Here is a 27,940-nt window from a genome sequence, read left to right as displayed (position 1 = left end):
ATGCCGACGCGGGCGCCCTGGGGGGCGCTCTCCGTGGTGCTGATTCTGGTCTGGGGACATCCGCGATCAGCAAAGGCCTGTCCCCTCCCTTGTGCCTGCTATGTTCCCAGCGAGGTCCACTGCACGTTTCGATCCTTGTCTGCTGTGCCTGCTGGGATTTCGAAACATGTGGAAAGAATCAATTTGGGGTTTGTACCATATTCTTGCTGAACAGTTTAAATGCCTTTGCGTGTGTCTTTATTTGGTTTTGCATATGTTTGTGTGATCCTCTTAACTTCTTGTGTATATTTCCTCTGTGTGTCGCTCTATTTAGCATTATGTGCCTCTGTATGGGCAGAATAGAGGTGACAGTTTTTAACAACACTAAATTCCATCCTTTCGGGCGGTTATCTGAACACATCCACCAGCTGCAATGCTATAAGGCTTATTAACAAAGCATCACGAACAACCTCAGTTTGCCAAGAAATTTCCTTAATAGCATTTTAAAAATATGTTGTGGATGTAAATGACATACGCTTAAATATATAAAGATTTCTTAAACAGACTTTAGAAACTATTTAAGAATAATAAAAGGTATCAGTGAGACATCTGTGACATTTTGTAAGTCCCCTGGATGACAGAATTGTGACTTTGAGGAAACAAAAGAATTCTTTCAGATTTTGCCTCCTTAAAATATTAATATCCTTAAAAACTATTTTTATGCAGCATTCCCGATAGAATATTTTTCTTTTTCTTTTATTTTATACACATAAATATTTTATGTATGTAAATGTTAGTTTCTATGAGTTTAAAAGTATTCATGTATAATTTTAATAGTCGAAAATCATTTGAATTTCTTTGACAAAACATATGAGCTATTTTCTACCATCCAGAAAACAACACATTAAATTGGCGTCTGATGAGTATTCACTGTGAGGGTGTTTTAATAAAATAAAATGATCAAGTGTGAATCAACGAGCAAATAACTGTAAGTGTGCCTGTGCACCTTAGAGCACAGAGTTTAAAAAGACGTCTTGCATCTTTTAACTGTAAAGACCAGTAGTTGCATAAAACGATGAAAACTAGAAAAAATAAGGTAGAAACTTCCCTATCCTGTAGCAATAGATCATGAAATAGCTTTCTCAAAAAATTTTGGAAAACCTTATGATTTGACTGTCTGCAAATCCAACCACAAGGATGATGGCTCAGTAGGGAAAACAATTTGGCTTTGCCAGAAGAGCAAATATGAATACATAAGACAGTTCCTCTTGTTACAATCTTACAATTTTTTTGTTTTTTGAACACACTACTTGTCTAATGGGATAAGACAAAAGGAAAAGGAGATAAAGCTGATTTGAATCAGGGATGGATAGAGTGTGTGGTGTTTGCAGAGCAAAAAAATGGAACCTAATCTACCATTTCTCTTCTTTCTTGCATCTCCTGGTATGAAAAATGGCTTTGACTAGGGATTGCTCTTTTCGTGAACCACTTGGCACATTGTCTCACTAGTCTGGATTAGCCACCTAGTCCCTGAAGCCTAGCTCCCTGGCAGGGCACACAATTGGAAGTACTCAGACAGGCCTTGGAAGAGCCCTCTAAAAAAGCATAGAAATGGGATTGGTGTAGAATTGTTTCTTGCTATGTTCCTGTGCAGGAGTTGTGTGTGTGCCTGTGTTGTGGGCTCGGAACAGACTCTCAGGCTGGAAATGGGGGTTTGGAAGCTGCTCTACGCACCCTCCCCAAGGAGAAGGTTAACCGTATGGTGGCTTTAGACTTGTGACACTGGGAATACAGTTGTCAAGCTGTTGGCATCTTGTTTACAGTTTCTGGAATGCTTTTCTTCCCACCCATCTTCCAACTGAAGGGTTTTTTAAAAAAATATTATTTATTATTAACATACTTATTATTACAAATTCAGTGTGAAACTTAACTAACCTTTAAAGTAGAACCTGATTTTTGATGGTTTCATTTTAAACAACTCACAATAAAGACAATGAATCTATCATGCCCCAAAGACGTTGCCATTGAAGTAGAACGAACATATCAAAATACTTTCTTTTCCTGTGAATGCCAATGATATCCCGAGATGGTTTTGTGTAATATTAAAAGGAAAAGAAAATTAAAAAAAAAAAATCCCTAAGGAATCCCTTTACTGCAGCAACATGCATGACTTCTGTCTGGCTTAATTCACAACATGGATCAATATATCACTTTTTAAAGCACTGTTAAAACCACAGCCCTGTTGTCTGAAAATCAATCTCAAAATAGATAATGAAGCTGGCATCATGTGTTTTGACATAAGGAAAAGAAAAGCAAGGGCAGTGTCTAACATAGATAAGATTCAGGGTCTGGTTTGCCTTTTGAAGTTTGGAGAGAGCATAAAACTCTCAGAGAATGAAGGATTATTGGCAAGATGCTCATGAAACCTTCTATTCCCACACAGCTGTTTTTAGGGCTCTCAGTCAGTATTGCTGTTTCCTGCTTGGAAAGCCTCAAAGATTTTTTGAAAATTACTTTCCTTTTTTTTTTTTTTTTTTTTTTAAGGAAACAATGACGTCATCCACCTAGTGTCTAATTTACAGACTTTTAAGGATTTTTTTTTTCCTCTGGGGGAGGGGGGCTAGTGTTGATGACATCTTTCTGTAACTTCTCGGATATGCATCCTTTTTTATTTTAAAATTTGTTTTGCGATACTAATTGATATCTGTGACACCATTTCGTGTACATTGTGTTAACATAGATACTTCAGTTAGTTTATGATGTAATCAGGTATTGCCAATCCACAGGAAATGAGGATGCTCTGGAGTGTGGGCTACGTATTCAATGAGCTGCAGAGCTAGGCTCCATCCAGGGTCATTCCAGTTTCCATGTAGATTCTCTTCCATGAGTGCCATCTCATCGTCCAGTCTCTTTGCAGGCTTACAGAAGGATGCAAAGAGCATTCATCCATACCCTGGGGTCCTGAGACAGAAGAAAATCCTCCCTCCACTTGGCAGTCAACTTATTCCCTGAGCTTCTGTCTGTCCCAGAATATTCTCCCTGCTTCTACCTCCAGCACCAATAGTAGCTGCATCTCTCTTGTGCTTCTTAAAAGCCAACACAAGGAGATAATTGAGAAAGACAGGTTCTTAAGACGATGTGGCCCCATCCTAGACTTTGGGAGACTTCCTAAACAGGGGGATTTATTCTGGTGTGAATTATCTTCTTTTCTCATCTGCCTCAATATCCACCATTATGGTTGGATGTCAAGCTGACCCTGAGAATTTTGGGTGACAGACAGGAGAGAATCGCACGCCATTGGACTGAAGCGTGCTGAGGAACGTTAAGCTCTTTTGGACCCATCATAGAGATGGAACCTTTGGCCCTCATCTCCTCTGCCTCAAGACCTGCCTTCACCTTTTGAGCTCTCTGCACCTCTTTACCTGCAGGCCCTCTTCAGGTGATCTTACCTGCTCCCAGGGCTCTACTCTGTTGGTTAGTGGGCTCATATCTCTTGAATGTGCATCTTGGGTCTCCATCTTGGTTGTAAGTTCTACTCTCTCTTTGGATTATCACAAACATCTCAAACATAATGTGGCAAATATAGCTTTGAGAGGTTTCTTCCAGACTGGTCTCTCCCAGTTTTCCTCGTCTCAGTCCACAGAACCATCCACCGATTTGCTCCCATCTAAGCAGAAGTCTGTCCAATCTTCCTCACTCATAATTCCACTATTCAGCAATACCTGTTGGCTCCTCCTCTGAATATGTCCAGAAACTTTCCACGTGCTCTTATCTCCACTGCCTCCACCCTGCTAGGGGCACCGGCATCCCTCACTCCCTCGCCAGGATTCACCTGACTTCCTGCTTCCTCCCTGCCCACCTCTGACTCATGGTCCAGGTAGACGTCAGCAATGCCATTTTAACACATACTTCGGTTCACATCACCCCCCTTGTTAAGACCCTCCGGTAACTTCCCTTTGCGTTTTAAATAAGGAAACCCAACTCCTTCCTATGCCTTCCAAGTTCCTAGCTAACCTGTCCCCTACAAATCCCACCTGCCTCACCAGATACCATTCTCCACTTGGCTTGCTATGTCTGCACAAAATGCTGGATGCAAGAAATGGAACAGGGTTTGGACGTTGACATTCGTTCACTTTTATGTGTGAACCATTTCAGAAAGATCTAGTTGCAGCATGCTAACTAGCAATAAAAAAAAAAAAAAATGAGGCAGCACCTCAGCCCGTAGACTTTCTTGGGTTAGAACAGGCTTTGTCAGTTGCCACACTATTGACTTGGGCTGAATGATTTTCTAGAGTGGGGGCTGTCCTGTGAACTCTAGGATGTTGAGTAATGTTCCCGGTCTCTTCCACGAGAGGCCAGTAACCTACCCTCCCCTCATAGTTGTGATAACCAAAAATGTCTCCAGATACTGCCAAATGTTCCCTAAGAGCAAACTCTCCCCGATTGGGAACTACTGCCACAGATGGATGGATAGATGAATGATACATAGATACATAAGTAGACAATAAACAGATGTATAGGTAGATAGGTAGATAGATGGACAGATAGACAGATAGATATACATAGACAGATGATAGGTAGGTGATTGATAGATACATGGATAGATACAAAGATAGATAGATGAACAGATCGATGGATACATAGATAGATCCATACATGCATGTGTAGGTACATAGATAGATACTCTCATGCTAAGGCAGTTCCCAAGTCTTGGCACTATTGATATTTGGGGCTAAATCATTCTTTGTGGTAGTGGCCGTCCTGTGCATTTTAGGAAGATTAGCAAGATATTTGGCCTCCAACCACTAGATGACAGTAACATCCTCCACCTGGTTGTGACACCTGAACATGTCACCAGACATTACCAAATATCCCCTGGTACACATTGCCTCAGTGGAGAAATCCTGGTTGGAGGACCCAACAGAGGACAGGTGAAATGAAAGTGTCCTACAGGTGGAGCTATCTGGGCAAGCCCAAGAAACAGAAGACAGCAGCACACAGCACAATAACGTAGACAGCTGGCCCATCGTCCACCATGAAATGTTCTGTTAAAGTGATGTGGCCAAGCCCAAGGGCACAGAGAATTAATCTCTAAATAAAAGTCAGCATCTTAGAGCATAGATTTCAGAAAGAGAATGGATTTCCCCCCAGCGTTTCTAAGTTCTAGTTTACCTAGTGGTAAAGTCATGCCAATTGGATAAGTTTATGGAATGTAGGGACATTACCCCCAAAAAGTCTCTAATTGGGTCAGTGAACCAAGTAATGGGCCTTGAATAAAACAGTGGAAATCTTGGTTTTCTCTCTCCATTGGCAATGCCCTGCACTGGGCACCATTTCATATGGAGAGAAGTTTAAGCAACACCTCCCTTACTTTTCCTTTTATTTCTCTATCTCTAAAATTATTGGACTTAGTTCACATGGGCAGCTATATCCTAAAGGCACATATACACACTTGACCTGTCTGTTGCTTTTGCATTTTTGAGGTAAGATTCAAAAGACAAAAAATTCACTCTTTCAAGGTGTACAATTTAGTAGCATTTGGAATATTTGCATCGCAGTGCATTGATCGCCTCTATTTAGTTCAAAAACATTTCCGTTACCCCCAAAGAAGACCCCATGCCCACTAGCAGTCTCTCCGCATTCCTTCCCCATCTTCTACCCCTGCCAACGACTAATATTTCTGTCTCTGTGAATTAGACTATTCTGGACTTTTCGTATAAATGGAATTATGCCATATGTGGCCTTCAGCAACTAGCTTCTTTCACTTGCAACATTTCTAAGTTTCATCCACATTGCAGCAGCTGTCAGTACTTCATTCCTTTTCTTGGTGTGCATCTCAAGCAACGGTCATGGTCACTACATAGTAACATCGCTGAGAACAGATGTAAAAACTGGATTAGAAAATGCCTGGGTGAGATTTCTGTTCTCCAGCAGGCTTCCCCGAAACTTACTTTCAGACTTTCAGACTTTTAATGCATGTGCATTAAATTAGTGTTCATGGTTGGTATTTCACTTGAAGAAAAGTCTTTGAGCAATTCTGAGAATTTCATCAGCAAACCCACTCTGCCAAAGCTTATCGACCCTCTGTGATGTGCCAAATCATGTCTGCTAATGATTAAATAAAAAGAAACAAGCAAAGTGTTCCATAAAAAAAAAGTAAAAAAAAAAAAGCATCTTAAGATGGTCATTAACCATGCTCGATGCTCCGTTCTAGCAGGTCTGAACTTGGTCGTTTGGGTGTTTCTGAGAAGAACCGTTCAGTGGATGTATCTGCTCATGTCGTGATTATTTGATTATGTTATTTTTAACATGTATGCATTTTTGCACATTTGAACGCTGAAGCTGTCTCTGAGCATGTTTATGCATATGATTTCTTTGTATTATCTCCCTACCCATTTGCACTTCAGCTGCTACTTTTTATTGTTAATGCTCAGCCTGTCTCTTTTTGTGTCTTGTTTTGCTGTGAATTTTACTCCTGTCTACTCGTGGCCTACCTTGCAGATACGATTCCCTCCAAAAACTCTGCAGTGGCCCTTGACACACAGCAGCCTCTGAGGGCTTATAGGCATGGACATCGTTTAACCCACACACAGTCCTCTGAAGAAATAATAGCTGTAGCATTACTAGTGAGAAATCTGGGCTTCCGAGAAATTAAGGAATTTCTCTGGGGTAGCCAGGAAGCACCATGAAGCATGTGTGACCTCAAAACGTGTGGCTTTCTCATAATGCTGTCTCCTTTCTAGGGATCTCATCTCTAGCTGGCAACAAAGCAGACCTAGAAACTGGAATCTCAATTCCCCAAACAGTACGCAATCAACTCTCTCCTCCCTTTCCTTCTTTGGATGCTGCGGGAGATCGCAGACCTATTCATGGGGGTAAATGTACCTCTCTCTTCGATTCCTTGGATTTTTGTGCACGTGGAGGGTCACAATTGCTAACATCATCAAAGGATCTTCACGCCCTCAATTTTCATTTGCGTTTGCAACATTATCTTTGGGGGAGTTTTGCATCTTAATTCCACACATTTGAACTCACCAAGTAAAACACCTTGTCAAATAGATATTGATGGCTTCTCCCATCTCTGTTAATGGTATCTGAGTGCATGCTGATGCTTCCGTCTCAAGACATCTGGATCTTTCCTGCAGTGGCTGTGTATCCTTAGAGGGCATTCAGTGTCTTCTGTGAGTTTTCTCTCTAAAATAGGAGTTGTTGTGGTTGCCATTGTGTTTGCTTGCAGGATTTTAAAGCCTGAATCTTTGTTGGAACAGGACCAAAATAGCGCTATGTAATGAAAGGAACGTAAACTTTGGAATTGGACTTAACACGGTTCAACTCCTTTTCCCCTGCTTACTTGGGTATGTGACCTTGAAAAATTGGGAAACTTTCTGAATCTCAGTTCCTGCTGTGTATACTTAGTGAAACATGCTTGCATCATGGGGTTTAGGTGATAAAGCGGGAAAAGTGATCTGCAGAGGGCTGTGCTCAATTCCTGCTAATCCTCCCATCTTCTAGGGAGTCCAAAGCATGAATATAAAGTACACAGTTAGCTATGAACCTAATGCTTTTAATATTTTACCTGTCAGTGCTGTTATGTAGAGCAGAGCTCAGCTGATAAGTCATTGGAAAAAAAGCACTAAAGAAGGGAAGCAGAGAATGTCCTGTAATCCAGAAGAGGGAAACTATATAATTGTCCGTTGACTACATAAATCAAAATGAATAATAGAAAATAGAATCGTCTTTCACTATATGGCTCCCATACCCCATTCTGCAGCTACGCAATGTTATCCTCATGAGGTGGGATACATGTAATTCCAACTGATGTTTCTTTGCATAAATTAGCCTCATACATAAAAATGTAATTTTGAAAGTTAGGCCTTTGAAGAGTTTGAAGCAATCAAGGTGCATGGTTTGGGTGTTGGAGAGTAAACGTTTCCTGTCCTCAAGACTTTGTAGCTGAAAGGTGCTTCTTAAGACTGGCTCTTAGGGAAGTAAACACTCAGCTGGGTGTTTCTGTTGACTTTGCAATTGGGCTCGAGGTTTAGGCATGATGAGTTTACAAGAAAACTGGACCTGGCTAGCATTTGCTGCATTTAGCTATGAGCTGTTTACCTGTATTCTCTATGGGTCCATTTCCTTTATTTAGGCCATAATCAGGAGATCCAATCAATACTCTCAGACTAGGTTTGTTATACCTCAGCAGAAACACTGATGTCATGTAACAACATGCAGGATTTTCCATTCGTGTTATAACTGGTTCCCCAGGGATTTAGTTTGAGGATTCCCCCTGGGCAGTAATGAGAAATTTCCAAGCTGGTCAAGAAAGCATCTTGACCAATGCATATGCAATGTCAAAAACAACAACAGCAGCAAAACCCCAGAATGTTTACAAATAACTTAGACAATCCACCAGACATTGCAGCTTTCCTTGTGTAATAAGAGTGTCGGTGTGTGGTGCTCAGTGTTTTAATCTGGCTCTTCAGCCCAGAGTGTGCTCCTCTCTTATATGCAAAGCTACATCAAGTATTGCTCGTTTTTTCCCCCCCATTTCCTGCTAGTCATATGTCATCCATTATTATTGCAACTTCAGAGCAGAGTTTCCAACAAGGAGCCATAGGGAACAGCCTCTGGACTACACTGGCATATTCCAAGTCAAAATTCTTGCTAAATATTGCTAAACTAAACAAAGACAAATAAAATGTCTCAGATCCCTTTTGAGCCCCGAGATGGATGAGGACCCAAAGGGGTGAATGTGTTTTGGCAGTCGCATTGTATGACCTCGGAATCACCGTTTTGCTAACGTGCTCCCAGGTAGGCTGGAGAATCTCTTCCATATGAAATTTATGTATTCACGGTTTCTTGTTTTAATTATTATTATTTTTTTTTAGGTTTAATAGCATACAGACCCTTTCAGAAACCTCATTTGTGGGACTGACCAAGTTGCAGCTTCTTATGGTTCATGGTAATGAGATCCCGAACATCCCTGACGGGGCTTTAAGAGACCTCAGTTCCCTCCAGGTAAACCTAGGCCCTTATGAGCATCACTATCTGCAGCCTTGATGAGCACTAAGAAAGAAATTTTGGCAAACGGCGGAGGTAGTGGTCACATAGAGGTGGCGGTCACACCACATCGTGAATGTAATTAATTCCACACAATTGCATGTTTAGAAATGCTTAAAATGGCAAAGCTTTTATTATATATATTTTATGACAGTAAAAAAAAAAAGAAAGAAAACTATATCATTCTCTCTCGTGAGCCATAAAATTGCTATTCTTGACATAAAAACAATCTTAATGTTATGACTTCCCTGCCCTTTGTGCTGGTTTCTGTTCTTGGCTGTGGCATTTTTAAGTGTAAACAGAATTTTTTTTTTTAAATTTTTTTTCCCTGTCTGTAGGTTTTCAAGTTCAGCTATAATAAGCTGAGGGTAATAACAGCACAGACCCTCCGGGGACTCTCAAACTTAATAAGAGTACACATTGACCACAACAAGATCGAGTTTATCCACCCGCAAGCCTTCAGTGGCTTAACATCCCTGCGGCTTCTGCACCTGGAAGGAAACCTTCTCCAGCAGCTCCACCCTGGCACCTTCTCCACCTTCACGTTTCTGGATTATTTCAGACTCTCCACCATCAGACACCTATACCTAGCGGAGAATATGCTCACAACTCTTCCTGCCGGCATGCTTCAGAACATGCCACTTCTGGAGAATCTTTACCTGCACGGAAATCCGTGGTCTTGTGATTGTGAAATGAGGTCGTTTCTGGAATGGGATGCAAAATCCAGAGGTAAGGACAACACACGTAACTCCTAGCTGCCTACTCTTAGTTTCCTGGAGAAGCTCCATTCTCCAAGGATCTTACATTGCTTCATTCATCTTGCATTGGGTGAAATCAGAGCACCAAGTCATTAAAGCAGGACACTTACATGTTCAACGTCACAGCTTAAACGTTGAGACACCTCCAGTATGTAACGCAAATGCATCTATCTGGCAGTGAAATGTAGAGTAATTATCATTTAATTCATAACGTACAGTTGACTTCGGTTGTCCCTGAATGGATATCTGCAGTGTGGTGTCCACGCTTCGGCTGCAGCTGGTGCTGGGAAACTAGGATGGGGAAGGTCTGTAGACCCATGTCCTATGAGGAAGTATTAAAAGATGCCTGGGAAAGAAGAGGCTGGGGTTGCTGTAAAATTATTCTTTTATGGACAGGGGAAGAGACGTTCTGTATTGACCCAGAGAACACCCGCAATTATGACAAGTGTGTGCAAGCTGCAAGAAAGTAGATTATGGTTCAAAATATAGAAGACATTTTTTTCTTTTCTCCTTCCTTTCTCGTTTCCTTTCTTCCTTCCTTGTTTCTCTCATCCCTTCCTTCCCCAAGTCTCACCTCACAGCCCACCCCCCTATCCTCAGATCTCACTGGGATTATCCTGTCCTGTCTTCTCACAGCCACCAACCTGGACCAAGCTCTGTTCCTTTCTCTCTGGAAGGAAGGTGAAACATTGTGAACAGGCCTCCCCACAGCCTTCAGTCCACTCTCCACACATCCGTGCAAACAATTTTCAGATTGTGCCTCCAGCTGTGCCCCATGTCTGCCTGAGTCCTCCAGTGGTTTCCACTGCTAGTAGGATATAATGCACTCTCCTTACTCAAAGTTCCTACACAGTAGTCCTTCCACCCGTCCCCCACCCCACTCACTGCACCCTGCTGGTCTCCTGTTCTCTTTGTGCACCCAGTTTCAGCCACATGGCCACTGTCTTTTTTTTTTTTTTTTTTTTACCCATTCATTGCACTTTCCAATCTTATTCACAGCTCAATGTCATTGGCCTTGCTCAGTCTCTTGCTCGGAAATCTTTTCTGCTAGATGTCCAAGGGGCTGGCTTATTCTTAATCTTCAGAGCTTTACTAGAAGGTTGTCTCCTCTGAGAGGCCTTGCTGACTTTGATTTCTACTTAGACCCTTTAACCCGTGCCCACCTGGAAATTTTCCAAACACCCACCTTATATCACGGTTAAATATGAGTGGTTTTTGTTGCAAGGAGGATTTCCTCCATGGTTAAATTCAAGGTCCAGCAGTTCCACCTCTGTCTCCACCTTAAATTTGACATCAGAGTTGCAAAATCAGGCAATGGATGGGGGCATACAGAGGAACACCCTCTTGATAATGGTCTTAACCAGAAAAGACACATGCCACCTCCACTCATATTTCATTGGTGGGAACTAGTCCTTGCACCCCAATTGGTTCAAAGGAGCCTGGAAACACATTAGGAGAGCAATTTCTCAGCAGCCACACTACTCTGTGGAAGAGGGACCATGAAGCTGTGGTGGGCAGAGAGCCATCTCTGCCATTGTTTGGAGATATGTGTGCATGGTTTTGTGTGTGCACGCCCAGGCATGCATGTGTTTGCCTGTATGTGTGTGTACATATGTGTATGTATAATGTATACACATACAGATGTGTATGTGTAATGCTTGTAGGAGTGTGGGTGTTGGGGAAGGCAAGGTGTTTACTCTGAACCTCCCATAGAAAACTGTGTTAATAGTAAAAGTAAATATGGCAAAGCCCATGAGGAGCCTTATAAGTCCTTCATGTCATAGATGATGCTGTTTGGCTGGCTTATTCTCAACTGGAGTGGAAAGAGGTGGGTGTATTCCAAGAAGACTGTCAACAGAACTCCTGGTCTTCCAGTTTCCCCAACTGCGGAGATTATGGAGCCACTTACTGATGCAGAAAAGGCATGAGATGTCTAGATTTTGGGCTGGGAGAGAACATAATTTTGTTCTGTAAATGTCAGCGTCAGGAGTCATTGTGACACTTAAAAAGACATGGCAATCTGGCAATTGGGTGTGGAACTCAGAGAATGTGTTTGTCCCTGAGAACCACATATGGAAATTGTCACTGGCTGATGGATGGTAATTGAAACCATGTGTGTGCACGGGGCTATCAATGAGGAACCAAAGCAAGAAGGGAAAAGCTCTAAGACCATGTTAAGGTGGACTTCATCTTTATAGAGTTGGGCAGAGGAGGAGACAGTAAAAGTGACTGAGTGGTGGCCATACAAGAAGGAGCAAATTCAGGATTTCATATCCATGCAAATCCCCAAAATAAAACAAATATATATATAGTAAGAGAAAAAATCATAAAAGGTAGATATGATATGAGTCATGTCAAAGCTTGATCCTGTCACCAGGAAATATGCTCATGGGTTGCAATGATTTATGTAAGTTCTCCTGAACTTGCACAGAAGGTAATTTGGAGGATATAAGTGAATGACATTTTGTTTTCCTTTTAACTTAAAAAAACACTTAAAAAGAAACCCATTAGTACCTATTATTCATTATGAAGTAGTCATGCATCACTTAATGGCAGGGATACATTATGAAAAATGCATCGTTAGATGACTTCATTGTGCAAGCATCATAGAGTGTACTTACACAAACCTAGATGGTACAGTCTACTATATACCTAGGCTATATGGTACAGCCTATGGCTCTGACCACCATCATATATGCAATCCGTTGTTGACCAAAACGTCATTAGGTGGTGCATGACTGTAGTTAAAAAAACACTGGTTAGTGAGTTAAAGTCATAAGTGAAGCCACAGAGGCAAATCAGTTGTGGTGTCACTTTATTAAACAAATGCACCTGAGTGATAAAAAGGCAGAGAATGTATCTTCTGGCCTCGTGCAAGGCATGCTGTTCTTGAGCCCATTCACTTACTTTGTGTTTGCTTATTTGTTCCAGGGATTCTGAAATGCAAGAAGGACAAAGCCTATGAAGGTGGGCAGTTGTGTGCCATATGCTCCAGTCCCAAGAAGTTGCACAAGCAAGAGATTCACAAGCTGAAGGACGTCACTTGTCTGAAGCCTTCCATTGAGTCTCCTCTGAGACAGAACAGGAGCAGGAGTAGCGAGGAGGAGCAGGAACCAGAAGAGGACAGTGATAACCAGCTCAGCCTAGATGGGCTCCACCTACCCCCATGGAACATCTCTTTGAATATGACTGATGAGCACGGGAACATGGTGAACTTGGCCTGCAACATCAAGAAGCCCACGGATGTGTACAAAATTCACTTGAACCAGACGGATCCTCCAGAGATTGATATAAATGCAACAGTCGCCTTGGACTTTGAGTGTCCCATGACTCGGGAAAACTACGAAAAACTGTGGAAATTGATAGCCTATTACAGTGAGGTCCCAGTTAAGCTTCACCAAGAAATCATGCTCAGCAAAGACCCCAGAGTCAGCTACCAGTACAGGCAAGATGTAGATGAGGATGCGCTTTACTACACAGGCGTCAAAGCCCAGATTCTTGCAGAACCAGAATGGATCATGCAGCCGTCCATTGATATCCAACTGAATCGGCGTCAGAGTACAGCCAAAAAAGTGCTACTCTCCTATTATGCCCAGTTTTCTCAAACCATGTCCATCAAAGATATGAGGGAGGCTCAGAGCAGAAGCTGGGTCATGATTGAGCCAAGTGCAGCTGTACAAAGAGCTCAGACTGTCTTGGAAGGGAGTCCCTGCCAGCTGAGCTGTAATGTGAAAGCTTCTGAGAGTCCATCCATCTTCTGGGTGCTTCCAGATGGCTCCATTCTGAAAGCACCCTTGGATGACCAGGACAGCAAGTTCTCTGTCCTCAGCAGTGGCTGGCTGAAGATCAAATCAATGGAGCTGTCTGACTCTGGTTTGTACCAGTGCATTGCTCAGGTGAGGGATGACGTGGACCGAATGCTGTACAGGGTGCTTGTGCAGGCACCTACCACTCAGTCCCCTGAGAGATATACTGTGACAATTGACAAGGATTTAGGAGAGACAGTGATGTTGCCTTGCAGTGCGTTGGCAATACCTGAAGCCCACCTTAGCTGGATTCTTCCAAACAAAAGAATAGTTAATGATTTGGCTAACACATCACATGCATATATATTGGCAAATGGAACTCTTTCCATCCCAAAGGTCCAAGTTGGTGACAATGGTTACTACAGATGTGTGGCTGTCAACCAGCAAGGGGCAGACCATTTTACCGTGGGAGTCACAGTGAGTAAGAAAGGATCTGGCAGATCATCCAAAAGAGGGAGACGTCCAGGCGCAAAGAATCTCTCAAGAGCAAGAGGAGACATTGCAGAGGATGAAGGGGGCTCAGGCATAGGAGATGAAGATAACACCGCAAGAAGAGTTCTTCATCCAAAGGACCAAGAGGTGTTCATCAAAACAAAGGAAGATGCTGTCACTGGAGATAAGAAAGCCAAGAAAGGGCGAAGAAAACCAAAACTCTGGAAGCATCCTGAAAAAGAACCAGAGACCAATGTTGCAGAAGGTCGCAGAGTGTTTGAGTCCAGGAGAAGGGTAAATGTGGCAAATAAACAGATCAACCCAGAGCGCTGGGCAGATATTTTAGCCAGAGTACGTGGGAAAAATATCCCTAAGGGCACCCAAGTACCACAGGTCATTCAAACCACGACACCTCCATCCATGAGTCTACAAGTGACACCTCTTTCACCCGCTGTTTACCCCCCTTCTGTATCTCCCATGCAAACAGCAACCAGTGCTGAAGAATCCTCAGCCGACATGTCTCTCTTTGGAGAGGAAGAACAGGTTTTGAGTACTGTTTCTTCCACCAGGGTGGGACTAGAGCACCACCACCGTGGAGTTATTCTTGCTGAATCCAAAGGAACAAGCACACATCCGGAAGAAGACACTGATGAGTTTTCTGAGAAGACTGAGGATGTAACTTCTACCAAAGTTGACAGGAAGTGGGTGACAGCCACTACACAGCTGTCTGAGCCTTATGAAGTATCTCCTACTCTACGTACCCTGGACACAGTCTACGAAGAGCTCAGCAGTGAAGAGACAGCAACCGAGGGTTGGTCTTCATCAGTAGCTGTTGGGTCTGTGCCACTGCCCACATCAAATGAGCGTGAACCTCCCCTAGATGCTATCTCCTTGGCAGAATCTGAGACTATTCAATACTTTTACCCAGATTTGGAGACAAATTCACAACCAGATGGGGACAAGATGAACGAACAGACCTCTGCACACTTGACTCCAACCCCCACTGTCAGGGTTACCGACTCCAGTACATCCCAGTCATCTCAAGTTCCCACTTTAGGGGAACCACATGTCCCAGACCTATCACATCGACAAACACAGACAGACAACACGCAGATTGTGAAGAGTGGCTCAGGTACTCAAGGCACCCTGCTGACTAAAGAGGGCCTGGAGGAGAAATATCAGATGCCATGGGAAGAATATACGCAAGAGAGGGACTCCACAATTTTTGGAAGTTCTGAGAGGGAGGGGCAAGACACCAAGTCTGTCACCGTGCCTGACTCCACACTGGGACTGATGAGCGACATCTCTGCATTTAAGCATCCCGGGGAAACCACACTTGGCACTCTCTTGGACCGGGAGTCGACCACGGCAGCAATGACCACACCAAGCCAAAAGGCTGCCTCACCATCAGCACTGGTTGCTCACCCTTCTCGGAGAAGGCCCAGTGGAAGGAGGAGATTACACCCGCACAAATTCCATCACCGGCATAAGCAAAACCCACCGACAGCTCTTGCCCCAACAGAGACTTTTCCTTCTCAACCAACTCAAGTACCTGAAATGAAGATTCCAAACCAAGTGGAGAGTTCACTGGTTCCTACATCTTGGGTTGATGACACAGTTAATATCCCAAAACAAGTGGACGTAGAAAAGCATGCAGAACCTGTATCCAAGGGAACCCCACGAAGGAAACACAGGAAGAGGCCTAACAAACAACGGCATGGCACTTCTACAGCGAGCTCAAGAGTGTCTGCGACGGAGCCGAGCCTCTCTCCAGAAAAGAAACATGGAGATGTTATTACTCCCAGTTCAGGAACTGTACTCTTGCCTGGGACTGTTTCTCTGAATACGAGGGACACATACGAGGCAACTACAGTTGAAGACGTCATGACAACCACAACAAAAATGGATTTATCTCATGATAAAGTCCAAGAGACAATCCCAGTCACATATAAACCTGCATCAGAAGGAAAGGAAGTGAAGGATTTTGGTGTCTCAAACCTCAATGCCTATGCAATGGGCACTTTAGATCCTGGTGAGTCAGTCATTAATGTTGTACCAACTTCTGGCTCCTTGGTCTCCACTGTGGGAGAATTTAAGGAAGAATCAACTCCTTCAGAGTTTCCAGGAACTCCAAGCTGGGATCCCCCAAGTACAGCCCAGTCTGGAAGGCTACAGACAGACACACCTGCTACCACCTTTTGGGAAAATCCTACAGACCCAGCCCTTTTTAAAGAGCTGGAGGATGTGGATTTTACTTCTGAGTCTTCACCTTCTTTTGCAACATCTACACTATTTCAACAGGAGGAAGTTGGTGCCTTGACTACCCTCTCAAACATAAAAGCAGAGTTGTCCTCAAGTCAGGCAGAAAGCACCCTCAGGGCTCAGGATCACCGTGAAACCACTCTGGCTAATATGCATTCTGAAACTAGACCACGGAACCACATCCCTACACCTGCCCTGGTGGAGGAGACAACATCCCCATTTCCACCCACCACGCTTGTGTCTTTGGAACAAGCCACCACTAAGCCCACACTTCTTACTTCAACAACATCTCCAACATCAACAGATTCCAGGGAAAATGTTTTCTTGAATTATGTGGGGCACCCAGAAACCAAAGCACCACCAGTGAACAATGAGGGAACTCGGCATCAATTCAGACCAAATGAATTATCTACCCCATCTTCCAACCAGGATAAATTTAACTCATCTCCAAAGCAGGAGTTGGGGAAGGAAGTATTTGAGAATCGGACCAAAAACAGTCTACCACATGGCCCAGATAGTCACCACCAGAGTGGGAGAGTCCACGTTCCTCACCAACCGGCCAGAGTCCCTGCCAAACCTATCCCACCGAGGGGGACAGTGAGGCCACCACATATGGCCACACAAAGCCCCTTCAGATACATTGCAACTTTCCAGCCACCTCGTCACTTGACCAACAAGCCAGAAATCACTGCGTATCCTTCAAGGGTTTTGCCAGAGAACAAACACATTACAACTGCAAAATTATCAAGTATGACAACTGCTGTTCCATTACACATGTCCAGATCCAGCATTCCTAGTAAGTCTACTGACCAAAGAGCTGACCACCTCAATGGCTACTCCAAAGTGTTTGGGAATAATAACATCCCTGAGCTAAGAAACCCAGCTGGCAAGCTTCCAAGTTCAAGAGTTCCTCATTATTCCAATGGAAGATTCCCTTTCTTTATCAACAGGACCCTCTCTTTCCCACAGTTGAAAGCCACCCTGAAGCCCCAGATATCCACCTCACCTGCCCCAGTTACAAGCGAGAAGAAAGTCTACCCAGGTCCCTACAATAGGATACATTCCCAGAGCATCATTCACATGGACTTTGGACCTCCAGCTCCTCCAGTCTTGCACACTCCCCAAACCACAGCATCACCCTCTGCCAACTTACAGAATATCCCCCAGGTCTCTTCCACCCGGAGCTCCACCTCATCCGTGACCTCGTCTAGCCAGTCTTCCAGAAACTTCCATCAGGGCAGCTCAAAGCTCTTTGCTGGGGGACCGCCTGCATCCAAATTCTGGATGCTTGGGGAAAAGCCCCAAATTATCACCAAGTCCCCACAGACCGTATCTGTCACTGCCGAGACAGATGTCGCGTTCCCCTGTGAAGCAACAGGAAAACCCAAGCCCTTCGTTACCTGGACGAAGGTTTCCACAGGTAGGGTGTTTAAGCATGTGCATTTTCACCAGAATTTGTGTAGGAGGAGGTTACTTGAGTCTGTGACTCTAGGCAGAACCAGAGACTCTGGGAAAAGGATAGGTGGAACGGGAAGAGACATTTGATAACCTAGATCCAAGCATATGCCTTTCCAGGGACAGGAAGTGAGGAACCGGAATGGATGTGGGATGTTAATGGGGCCATGGAAACATGTAATAGGTCCTTTGGGAATAGGAAATGACCTGTGCTTTGGAATATTCCATAAAAGAGCCTCTCATCTTCAACCCATCAGGTCCAGTACAAAAGTCTCCATCACCCATGGGAGAATAAAGTATGGTGAGGGGCAGTCTACAGATGCCTGTTGTCTTTCAACTGGCTTGCAAAAGTACACCTAGATGGCCAGAGATTAGCTTCTAATCTTCTAAGCACTAATCAGGCTCTTCTTTGATTCGAACCTAGAGATACAATTGTGTTAGTCTGCTCAGGCTGTCATAACAAAGTCCCACAGACCGGGTGGCTTGCATAACAGACATTTATTCTCTCATAGTTCTGGAGGTTGGAAGTCTGAGCTCAAGCTGTCAACAGGGTTAGTTTCTCCCGAGTCCTCTCTCCTTAGCTTGTAGATGCCGTCTTTTCCCTATGTCCTCACATGGTTGTCCTCTGTGTGTGTCTGTGTCCTAATCTCTTTTTATAAGCATGCCAAACCTATTGGATTAGGACCCACCCTAGTGACCTCGTTTCACTTAGTTATCTATTTAAAGACCCTACTTCTTTTCCTTTCTTTTATTATTTTAATTTATCAATATACAACATAGTTGATTTTCGTGTCTCTTTACCAATTCCTCTTTTTCCTCGTGTCCTCTCCATCCCCCCAATCAACATCTTATCTTTTCACTTGTAAAGACCCTATCTTCCCACCCAGTCACATTAGGGGTTAGGGCTTTAACATACACATTTTGGAAGGGTACAATTTCCCCATAGCAATCATGTACACTTGTAATGCCAGGACACCCACAGAATGCTCTGTTTCATAAACTGGCCATTTGTTCTGTCTGGAGGACAACATGATTCCTAGGTAATAGAGAAAAATAAAAGCTGAGAATTGTAGCTCCCATGAAAAACCATCCCTTTTTCTCCTTTCTCTTTTGCTCTTTCCATACAACTGTATCCTTCATTCTGGATTCTATATCCTGGATTCTGATCACAGGACTTTGTAGGGTATCTTTGGTGTCCATTTGGACAATACGGGAGTGATTCGTGCTGCTGGCACTGAAGAGAGCTGTACTTTCTCTGCTCAGGGTTGTCTCTCAAATGTTGGAAGTGTTCTAGAGGTTCACAGTGGCTCTGAGCCCAGAGACACTCTTTACTTCTTTGATCAGCTCAGCATGTGAAGTCATATGTCTCTGTAAAGATTTATTACTAAATTTTGCCTGAAGTCGCAAACGGGGACACCATGATTTTTTCACTCTAAAATAGTTATGGCTTTGAAGGAGCGATCCCTCTCCTGGGAGATCCTGTTGAAATTAATCCTCAGGGTCTTCCACACCTCAAGTCACTTCAGAGCATCATGGCATAGCACCTGCTCAGAGATGTTCATCTATGTTCTTTTTCTGCATCTCCAGGGATCAGCTCCCCGTGCAGACTCCTCCTTTGGTCGCTAGCTCTGGTGTTTAGAAAGTTCTGTCTCATTGCATGGCAAAAAGATTCTCTCATATGCACAGAGCGTTGTAGTCTATCGTTGTGGAGATACACAACATGATTTAATAATGCCTTGGCTGCTGGATAAACCAAATTTGCTCTGTTGTTAAGGCATCAGAGACAAATACAAGGCCACGTTGTATTTTCCGCAAGATATTCAGCGGTTCTTCCCTTTTATTCCAAATTAAATGAAATGCAAACACTCTGGTGTTTGCATCATAAAATACCTAAATGGAGAGGTAGGACCCCATGAGTGAAAGTCAGCAGGTGCCCATGCCCAGTCACCTGTCATTCAGGAAAACTCAAACACAAAGCTGGACAGGTTCTTAGCTGCATTACCTGGAAGGCAGGGAGTGTATGCCAGCATCAACCAACACCTGCTTCCTAAGACCTGTTGTGCTAGGCAGACTCACCTGGCCACCAAGCTTGGTTTTGGACGGGGCAGCCATGGTCTTGGCAGCTTCTGTAAACACACCAGAGTAGTGGCTTTGTTTCAATGAGGATGAAGACTATGGAGAGATTGCAGAGTTTGAGACCTTCTCCCAAAGGCAGAAAACTCTCTCGTCTTAGAGAAAGTTAGCCGAAGTGTCACAGGGGGCTGGTCAGAAACAAAATGAATAGTCCACAGATGAAGCCCAGACCCAAGAAGGCACCAGCAGCATGGGAGAAGAAAGGGGTACTGAGGTTCAGGGTTTTCCAGGGTTCCCCAGTTTTAAAAAGCATGTTTTATTATACTGCAGTAGGATGACGCCAGCAGATCAAGAGATGATACCATTGAAAACAGTTTGTTGCTCACAGTTTCCAAAAAGAGGAGGCACGTGGTACTATACAGGGCTACACAGGGGTGTACCAGCATTGGTCAGGAGGCAGAGAGATAGGGGGAAACGGTGGGCAATAGCCTGTATTGTGGTTTCTATGGGATGGAACAGGCAAGGCTTAGAATCAAAGAACAGGTGAGACTTAGAAAAATGTCATCAGACTCTAGAGCATGTAGAGCTGTCCCTAGTCGTCTAGTACCTGGTCCTGGGGCAACTGGGGCGGGGGATCGTGGCACAGAGTGTAAGCAGGTGATAAAGGAGATGATTGGGGTGTGGGCTCTGGATTGGTTGGTTTGTACACTTAAGGTGCACACACTGGTGAGTTGTTTGCTATGTCTACAAATTGGCTCACCCTGGGAGAGGTGGTCCCTCCAAACCCCAGATGTCAAAGCATCAGAAACGCATGGTTAGTACAGACCCAGACTATGGTAGAGCCCCTGAGGACAGACAGGGTGTACAACATGGAGACTGTAAACAGTGGAGGCTGGAGTGTGGGGATGTCAGATGTCTCCTGGAAACATGAGTTAGTGCTCAGCTCAGCCAGACTGGACAGGGAAAGACCAGATCAATCTAACCCTCTGTGGACTTGGGCCTCTTTGGGCAGGTGTGGACAGCTGCTGCAAGCCTGGGGTGTCCATGCAGCCAACCAGGGAGTTCAGAACAGCATCAGCACAGTTGAGGGAGAGGCTGTGTCTCCAGTAACTGAGGCGAACATGCTTCACCTGTTAGGAGTTCCCGCGGCTCTTACCAGCTTCCAGAGTTTTCTCTGAAGCCCATGTTGGCTGCTTTTTGCTTGAAGGTAGCCCGTGCCCTGATTCTGGGGCTAGCGTATATGAATGAACAAAAATAGGGAAACAAAACATTTTCTCTCTCTCTCTGCATACTTTTTATTTTGTGCTGAAGACACTTAAAATCTATTCTCTCAACAATCTGCAAGTATACAATATATGTATTAATTGTAGTTGCCATGACTACAATAGATCTTTTGAACTTATTCCTCCTTTCGAACTGAAACTTTATCCTTTGACCAACATCTCGCCCTTCTGCACCCCAGCCCCTGTTAACCACCATTCCACTGTCTGTCCATGCGTCTGACTTTTTTAGATTCCACATGTAAGTGAGATCATGCGGTATTTGTCTTTCTGTGTCTGGCTTAACACTTAACATAATGTCCTCTAGGTTCATCCACATTGTCACAAATGGCAGAATTTCCTTTTTTTTTTTTTTTTTAAGGTTGAATAGTATTCCACCGTGTATAGATACCACATTTCCTTTATCCATTCATCCATTGATCGACACTTAGTTCGATTTCATGTCTCGGCTATTGTGAACAGTGCTGCAATGCACATGGGAGTGCACGTATCTCTTTGACATACTGATTTCATTTCCTTTGAAATGAATATATTCAGTATATACTCAGAAGTGGGTTTGCTGGGTCACATGGTAATTCTTTTTAAAAATTATTTTGAGGAAGGTCCCTACTGTTTTCCATAATGGCTGTACCAGTTCACACCCCCATCCATGCAGCTTTGAACACAAAGAGGAGAATTAGATTAGTTAACTACACTCACTGGATCATTATGAAAAGTGACAGTGTATGTCAATGCTGACAGTATGTATTATTATTCTCCAGGAGCCCTCATGACTCCTAACACCAGGATACAACGGTTTGAAGTCCTCAAGAATGGCACCCTACTCATTCGAAAGGTGCAGGTGCAGGACCGTGGCCAATACCTGTGCACAGCCAACAACCTGCACGGGGTGGACAGGATGGTGGTGCTGTTGTCCGTCACGGTGCAACAGCCCCAGATCCTAGCATCCCACTACCAGGATGTCACGGTCTACCTGGGTGACACCATTGCAATGGAGTGTCTGGCCAAGGGGACTCCCGCTCCTCAAATTTCCTGGATCTTCCCTGACAGGAGGGTGTGGCAGACCGTGTCCCCCGTAGAAGGCCGGATCACGCTGCACGAAAACCGGACCCTGTCCATCAAGGAGGCGTCCTTTGCAGACAGAGGTGTGTATAAGTGCGTGGCCAGCAACGCAGCCGGGGCGGACAGCCTGGCCATCCGCCTCCACGTGGCGGCCCTGCCCCCGGTCATCCACCAGGAAAAGCTGGAGAACATCTCTCTGCCCCCGGGGCTGAGCATTCACATACACTGCAGTGCCAAGGCCGCGCCCCTGCCCAGCGTGCGCTGGGTGCTCCGGGATGGTACCCAGATCCGCCCTTCGCAGTTCGTCCACGGGAACTTGTTCGTTTTCCCCAACGGCACCCTCTACATCCGCAACCTGGCGCCCAAGGACAGCGGGCGCTACGAGTGCGTGGCCGCCAACCTGGTGGGCTCAGCGCGCAGGACGGTGCAGCTGACCGTGCAGCGCGCCGCGGCCAACGCGCGCATCACCGGCACCTCTCCGCGGGGCACGGACGTCAAGTACGGAGGGACCCTGAGGCTGGACTGCAGCGCCTCGGGGGACCCCTGGCCACGCATCCTCTGGAGGCTGCCGTCCAAGCGGATGGTTGACGCGCTTTTCAGGTAGGTGGCTTTTCCTGGAAGCCCGGGAGTCACTGGGCCCCTGCACTGGTCTTGTGTGTTGGGGCCAAAAACGACACGATTCCTTCTCCAGAATCAATAGGCACAGACATTGCTCCCTGTGTGCGCTTTTGCACGCAGTGAAATCTTGTCTTTATAAACTGGAATCCAAAACAGATACCTGATTTCTTCTCTGCCTTGCCCCTCAGGCCGTCCAAAAAAAAAAAAAAAAAAAAATGGATCACGGACCCAGAGACTTTTGTTTCAATTATTATACTCGAACTGTATTTTATGAGATAATATTCGCATTAGATAAAACAATTTAGGTTGCTTTCTATTGCCAGGATTAATTTCAAGAAAATGCAGACAGATTTCAGGACTTCTTTTAACACGGCATTAATGAAAGAATTTTTAACAAAATGAAAGGCACGATTACAACACTGCCAGAGCACACTTGGAATCATAAAAATGCGTTTTGGTTATGGAGAAAACCACTTTCTAATCAAGTGCCTTCAATTCCCAGCATGTAGGCATATGGGGATGTTTCCCATCAGGGGTTGATTGTGCCCCCAGGGGACACTTGGCGATGTCCGGAGACATTTTTGGCTGACATGGCACGGGGATGGGGGATCTAGTGGCATCTAGCAGGTAGAGACCAGGGACACCGTTCAGCACCCTACAGTGCACAGGACGGCCCCCGTGACAGAGAATCAGATGGCCCTAAATGTCAGCAGTGCTGAGGCTGAGAAACTCTGTTTTAGCACGGAGAGTCCATATCTATCTATGTATCGATGTCTCTGTGTGATCTGTCATATCTGTCGTCTATTTATTATCTACCCATGTCATTTATCTGCCTATCACCTATCTATCTACCTATCTAACTAATTTATCTATCATCTACCTATGTCATCTATCATCTATTTACCTTCTATCAACCCAGTCAACTTATGGTATCATCTCTTTACAGCGGTGGTTCTCAATTGGGCAATTGTGCCTCTCCTCAGGGGACACTTGGCAATGCCTGGAGACATTATGGGGTGTTACAACTGGTGGGGTGGGGCTCGTTGTGGCTACTAGTAGGTAAAACCTAGAGAGGCTGTTTAACACCCTACAGTGTCCAGGAGGGTCCCCACCACAGAAAATCATCCAGCCCCAGATGTTGATTGCATCAAGGGTGAGAAAGTCTGGGCTAGATCCCCAAGAGCTAATGTCTCTAAGGAAAGGCATTAATAAGTGTTTTCAAAAAATAAAAGAAAGAGAAAATAGAGGAAAGGGAAAATGGAATCAAAAAGCATCAGTGGTGATGTGGTGGTGAATCCCCAGCTGATCTCTGTCAGCATTTAGCAGCTCAGGCAGGAATGCACCTCAGCGTGGGTCCCAGCCCAGGACTGGAGCAGCATCAATGTTCAAGGCTCCTTCAGGGCCATTGTGTCCGGCCTCCCCGCACTGTTTCCAATGCAGCAGAAAGGATAAAAAGTTTTCCTCCAGCCTGTATTTTAAACTTTAGGTGGCGGGGTGGTGCCGAGAGGATTTTGCACAATCAATCCAGAATACCACATACCCAATTTATGCTGGAATGTCTTCCAGATGAGTAGGCTTCCTGCCATTTGGAGAACTGTTTTCCCTCGACTTTGGCACGGCTGTAGCAGTGTTGAAGGGATAGTAGTCCAAGAATGTAGTTTCAGTGTGAATTTGAGCCATTCTATTAGTATTTCCATATAAATCATAAATAAGTCACAAATAATTATCTCCATGGCTTTATTGTGACTAAATTCTGACTTACTATATTCTACGTAAAGTGTCATTAAACAACCCATGGGAGGCTCTGGCTACACGTCAGGACTATTTAAAAATACAGATATTGGAGCTTCATTCCTTGAAGCCAAATTCTTTATGATATAGAAGCACGTGTGTTTTTCAGATTTGCTCAATTGATTCTGGCTGAAGATCACTGCTATAGAAGCTTGCAGATGTTTATAGACACATGCTCCTGTACACATTTTTGGATCCAAACTGCAAGGCACATTAAAATGTCTTGGTCTGCTCCATACCTATCAAATTACTGACTGAATTATGTTGACTTGATTCTCACTTATGGGCAAAAAAACATTTGGTCATTGCAGTAGATGCTTTTATTAACAATGATCAAGTTGAATTCAATCATAGACACTTAAAAAAAAAAAAAAGATCCTGGACATGCAATTAGCATAAAGCAGTATTTAGGAAATATTAAGGGATTAAAATGCAAAGATACCTTCCCATGACACCTTTATAATATATGTGTAATTGACATTTTTCACATGGACACTTTTAAAGTCAGAATCTCCCAAATTGTTTCACTAGATTATTCGAAACATTAGTTCTGAGTGTGTCAAGAATAGTCCAGTGTTTATAAAAATGTCACATGCACAGTGAAGGCTTTCCTGTCACTCTTTCTGTGTTGCCTCTTTAAAATGAAAACCTCTCCTAAATATTAGCTTGGAGATGCTTGGGTTTCATGTGGAGGAAAGGCAAGAGTAAAAATAGTGTCTCAAGCATTTTCTTCAGGAACAACTTAACCTCTTTAAAAAGGTTAACTCAGATTGATTCCCTCCATGCGTGTAGCATTTTATCTGATTCTTTTGTTATAATAAGCTGCACAATGCATGTCCCAGAGATACACCCCCCCACACACACACACTCACACAAACAGGCCTGAAGTCTTCAAATGCATTTCACACCCTGAAACAATAACCAGGCCAGCGTGAGGTCAGATGCACCCAGGCAGTTGTTATTTGGAGTAAGCCTTCCACGTTTGGACACAATCCTCCCCAGCCTGCAAAAACTATGGTGCATTCTGCAAGTAGCAGCCAGTCCACTGACTTGTCTCAGGAAAACGTGGTTTTGTTTCCCTCCAGTGATCTAAAGCCAGGGTACAGCCTTTGGGAGACTGACGTCTTCTTTTTTCTTTTTCTCTGCCAGCTTTGATACCAGAGTCAAGGTGTTCACCAACGGGACCCTGGTGGTGAAATCGGTGACAGACAAAGACGCTGGGGATTACCTGTGCGTGGCCCGGAATAAGGTCGGTGACGACTACGTCGTGCTCAGGGTCAACGTGGTGATGAAACCAGCCAAGATCGAGCACAAAGAGGACAACGACCACCGGGTCTTCTACGGGGGTGACCTGAAAGTGGACTGCGTCGCCACCGGGCTCCCCAACCCGGAGATCTCCTGGAGCCTTCCCGACGGGAGCCTCGTGAACTCCTTCATGCAGTCGGACGACAGCGGGGGACGCAGCAAGCGCTATGTCGTCTTCAACAACGGGACCCTCTACTTCAACGAGGTGGGGATGAGGGAGGCAGGAGATTACACCTGCTTCGCCGAAAACCAGGTCGGGAAGGACGAGATGCGAGTGCGCGTCAAAGTGGTGGCCGGGCCCGCAGCCATCCGCAACAAGACGTACTCCGTGGTGCAGGTGCCCTACGGGGACGTGGTCACCGTGGCCTGCCAAGGCCAAGGGGAACCCGTGCCCAGGGTCACTTGGCTGTCACCCACCAACAGGCTGATCCCCGCGGCGTCCGACAAGTACCAGATCTCTGGGGACGGCACGCTCCTGATCCACAGAGCGCAGCGCTCGGACAGCGGCAACTACACCTGCCTGGTCAGGAACAGCGCGGGGGAGGACAGGAAGACGGTGTGGATCCACGTGCACGTGCAGGCGCCCAAGATCAACGGGAAGGCCGACAGCATCACCACGGTGCGCGAGGTAGCGGCCGGAGGCAGTCGCAAAGTCATCGACTGCAAGGCCGAGGGCGTCCCCACCCCGACCGTCCTGTGGGCTTTTCCGGACGGCGTGGTCCTGCCGGCCCCTTACTACGGAAACCGGGTCACCGTGCACCGCAACGGCACGCTGGACATCCGGAGCCTGAGGAAGAGCGACTCGGTGCAGCTGGTGTGCATGGCGCGCAACGAGGGCGGGGAGGCCCGGCTCATCGTGCAGCTCACGGTGCTGGAGCCGGTGCACAAACCCGTGTTCCACGACCCCGTGAGCGAGAAGATCACGGCCACGGCGGGACACACCATCAGCCTCAACTGCTCCGCCGCGGGGACCCCGGCGCCCAGCCTGCTGTGGGTCCTGCCCAACGGCACGGAGCTGCGGAGCGGCCAGCAGGTGCAGCGCTTCTTGCACAAAAGCGACGGCATGTTGCACATCAGCGGGCTGTCGGCGGCGGACGCCGGGGCTTATCGCTGCGTGGCGCGCAACGCGGCCGGCTACACGGAGAGGCTGGTGTCGCTGAAGGTGGGGCTGAAACCCGAGACGAGCCACCGCTATCACAACCTGGTCACCATCATCAACGGGGAGACCCTGCAGCTGCACTGCGTCCCCCCGGGGGGGAGGCAGGGACGTTTCTCTTGGACTCTTCCCAACGGCCAGGTGTTGGAAGGTCCCCAAGCCCTGGCGCGCTTTGCCCTGTTGGAAAACGGCACCCTCACCGTGCGCGACACCTCGGTGTTCGACAGGGGGACGTACGTGTGCAGGATGGAGACCGAGCACGGGCCTTCGGTCACCAGCGTCCCGGTGATAGTCATCGCTTATCCGCCTCGGATCACCAGCGAGCTCACACCGGTCATCTACACCCGGCCGGGGAACACCGTGCAAATAAACTGTATGGCCATGGGGATTCCCAAAGCGCAGATAACGTGGGAGCTGCCGGACAGATCGCGGCTGTCGGCCGGAGCGCAGGCCCGCCTGTACGGAAACAGGTTCCTGCACCCGCAGGGCTCGTTGAGTATCCAACACGCCACGCACAGGGACGTGGGCTTCTACAAGTGCACGGCCAAGAACATCCTGGGCAGCGACACCAAAACGACTTATGTCCACGTCTTCTGAAGCACCCACCGGAGCTCGTGGGTTCCAGAGGCATTGCTTAGCCAGGGAGTACAAAGCCGCCTTTGTAAGGAAAGCCAGGCCTGGGGAAAGGGGGGGAGGTTGCAGGTGTAAGGGTTCCAGGCCTGGGGGAAGGGGGGAAGGTTGCAGCTCTAAGGGTTCCAGGCCTGGGGGAAGGGGGGAAGGTTGCAGCTGTAAGGGTTCCAGACCTGGGGGAAGGGGGGAAGGTTGCAGCTGTAAGGGTTCCAGGCCTGGGGGAAGGGGGGAAGCTTGCAGCTGTAAGGGTTCCAGGCCTGGGGGAAGGGGGGAAGG

The 27,940-nt window shown here is 45.8% G+C and overlaps 1 protein-coding gene across 1 annotated transcript; it reads left to right on the top strand.

Annotated features, from left to right (window-relative positions):
- MXRA5 (matrix remodeling associated 5) lies at nt 1-27,631 on the top strand. Its single transcript, XM_063082983.1, has 6 exons — nt 1-188; nt 8,865-8,994; nt 9,375-9,765; nt 12,726-17,714; nt 21,864-22,764; nt 25,723-27,631. The coding sequence occupies exons 1-6, from the start codon at nt 1-3 to the stop codon at nt 27,629-27,631; spliced, it is 8,508 nt and encodes a 2,835-aa protein (XP_062939053.1).
- The last annotated feature ends 309 nt before the right edge of the window (nt 27,632-27,940 follow it).

Source organism: Cynocephalus volans, chromosome X, assembly GCF_027409185.1.
Source record: "Cynocephalus volans isolate mCynVol1 chromosome X, mCynVol1.pri, whole genome shotgun sequence".
NCBI classification, from domain to species: Eukaryota; Metazoa; Chordata; class Mammalia; order Dermoptera; family Cynocephalidae; genus Cynocephalus; species Cynocephalus volans.
Note: the sequence above shows the minus strand (reverse complement) of the source record. Positions and strands in the feature narration are given on the sequence as shown.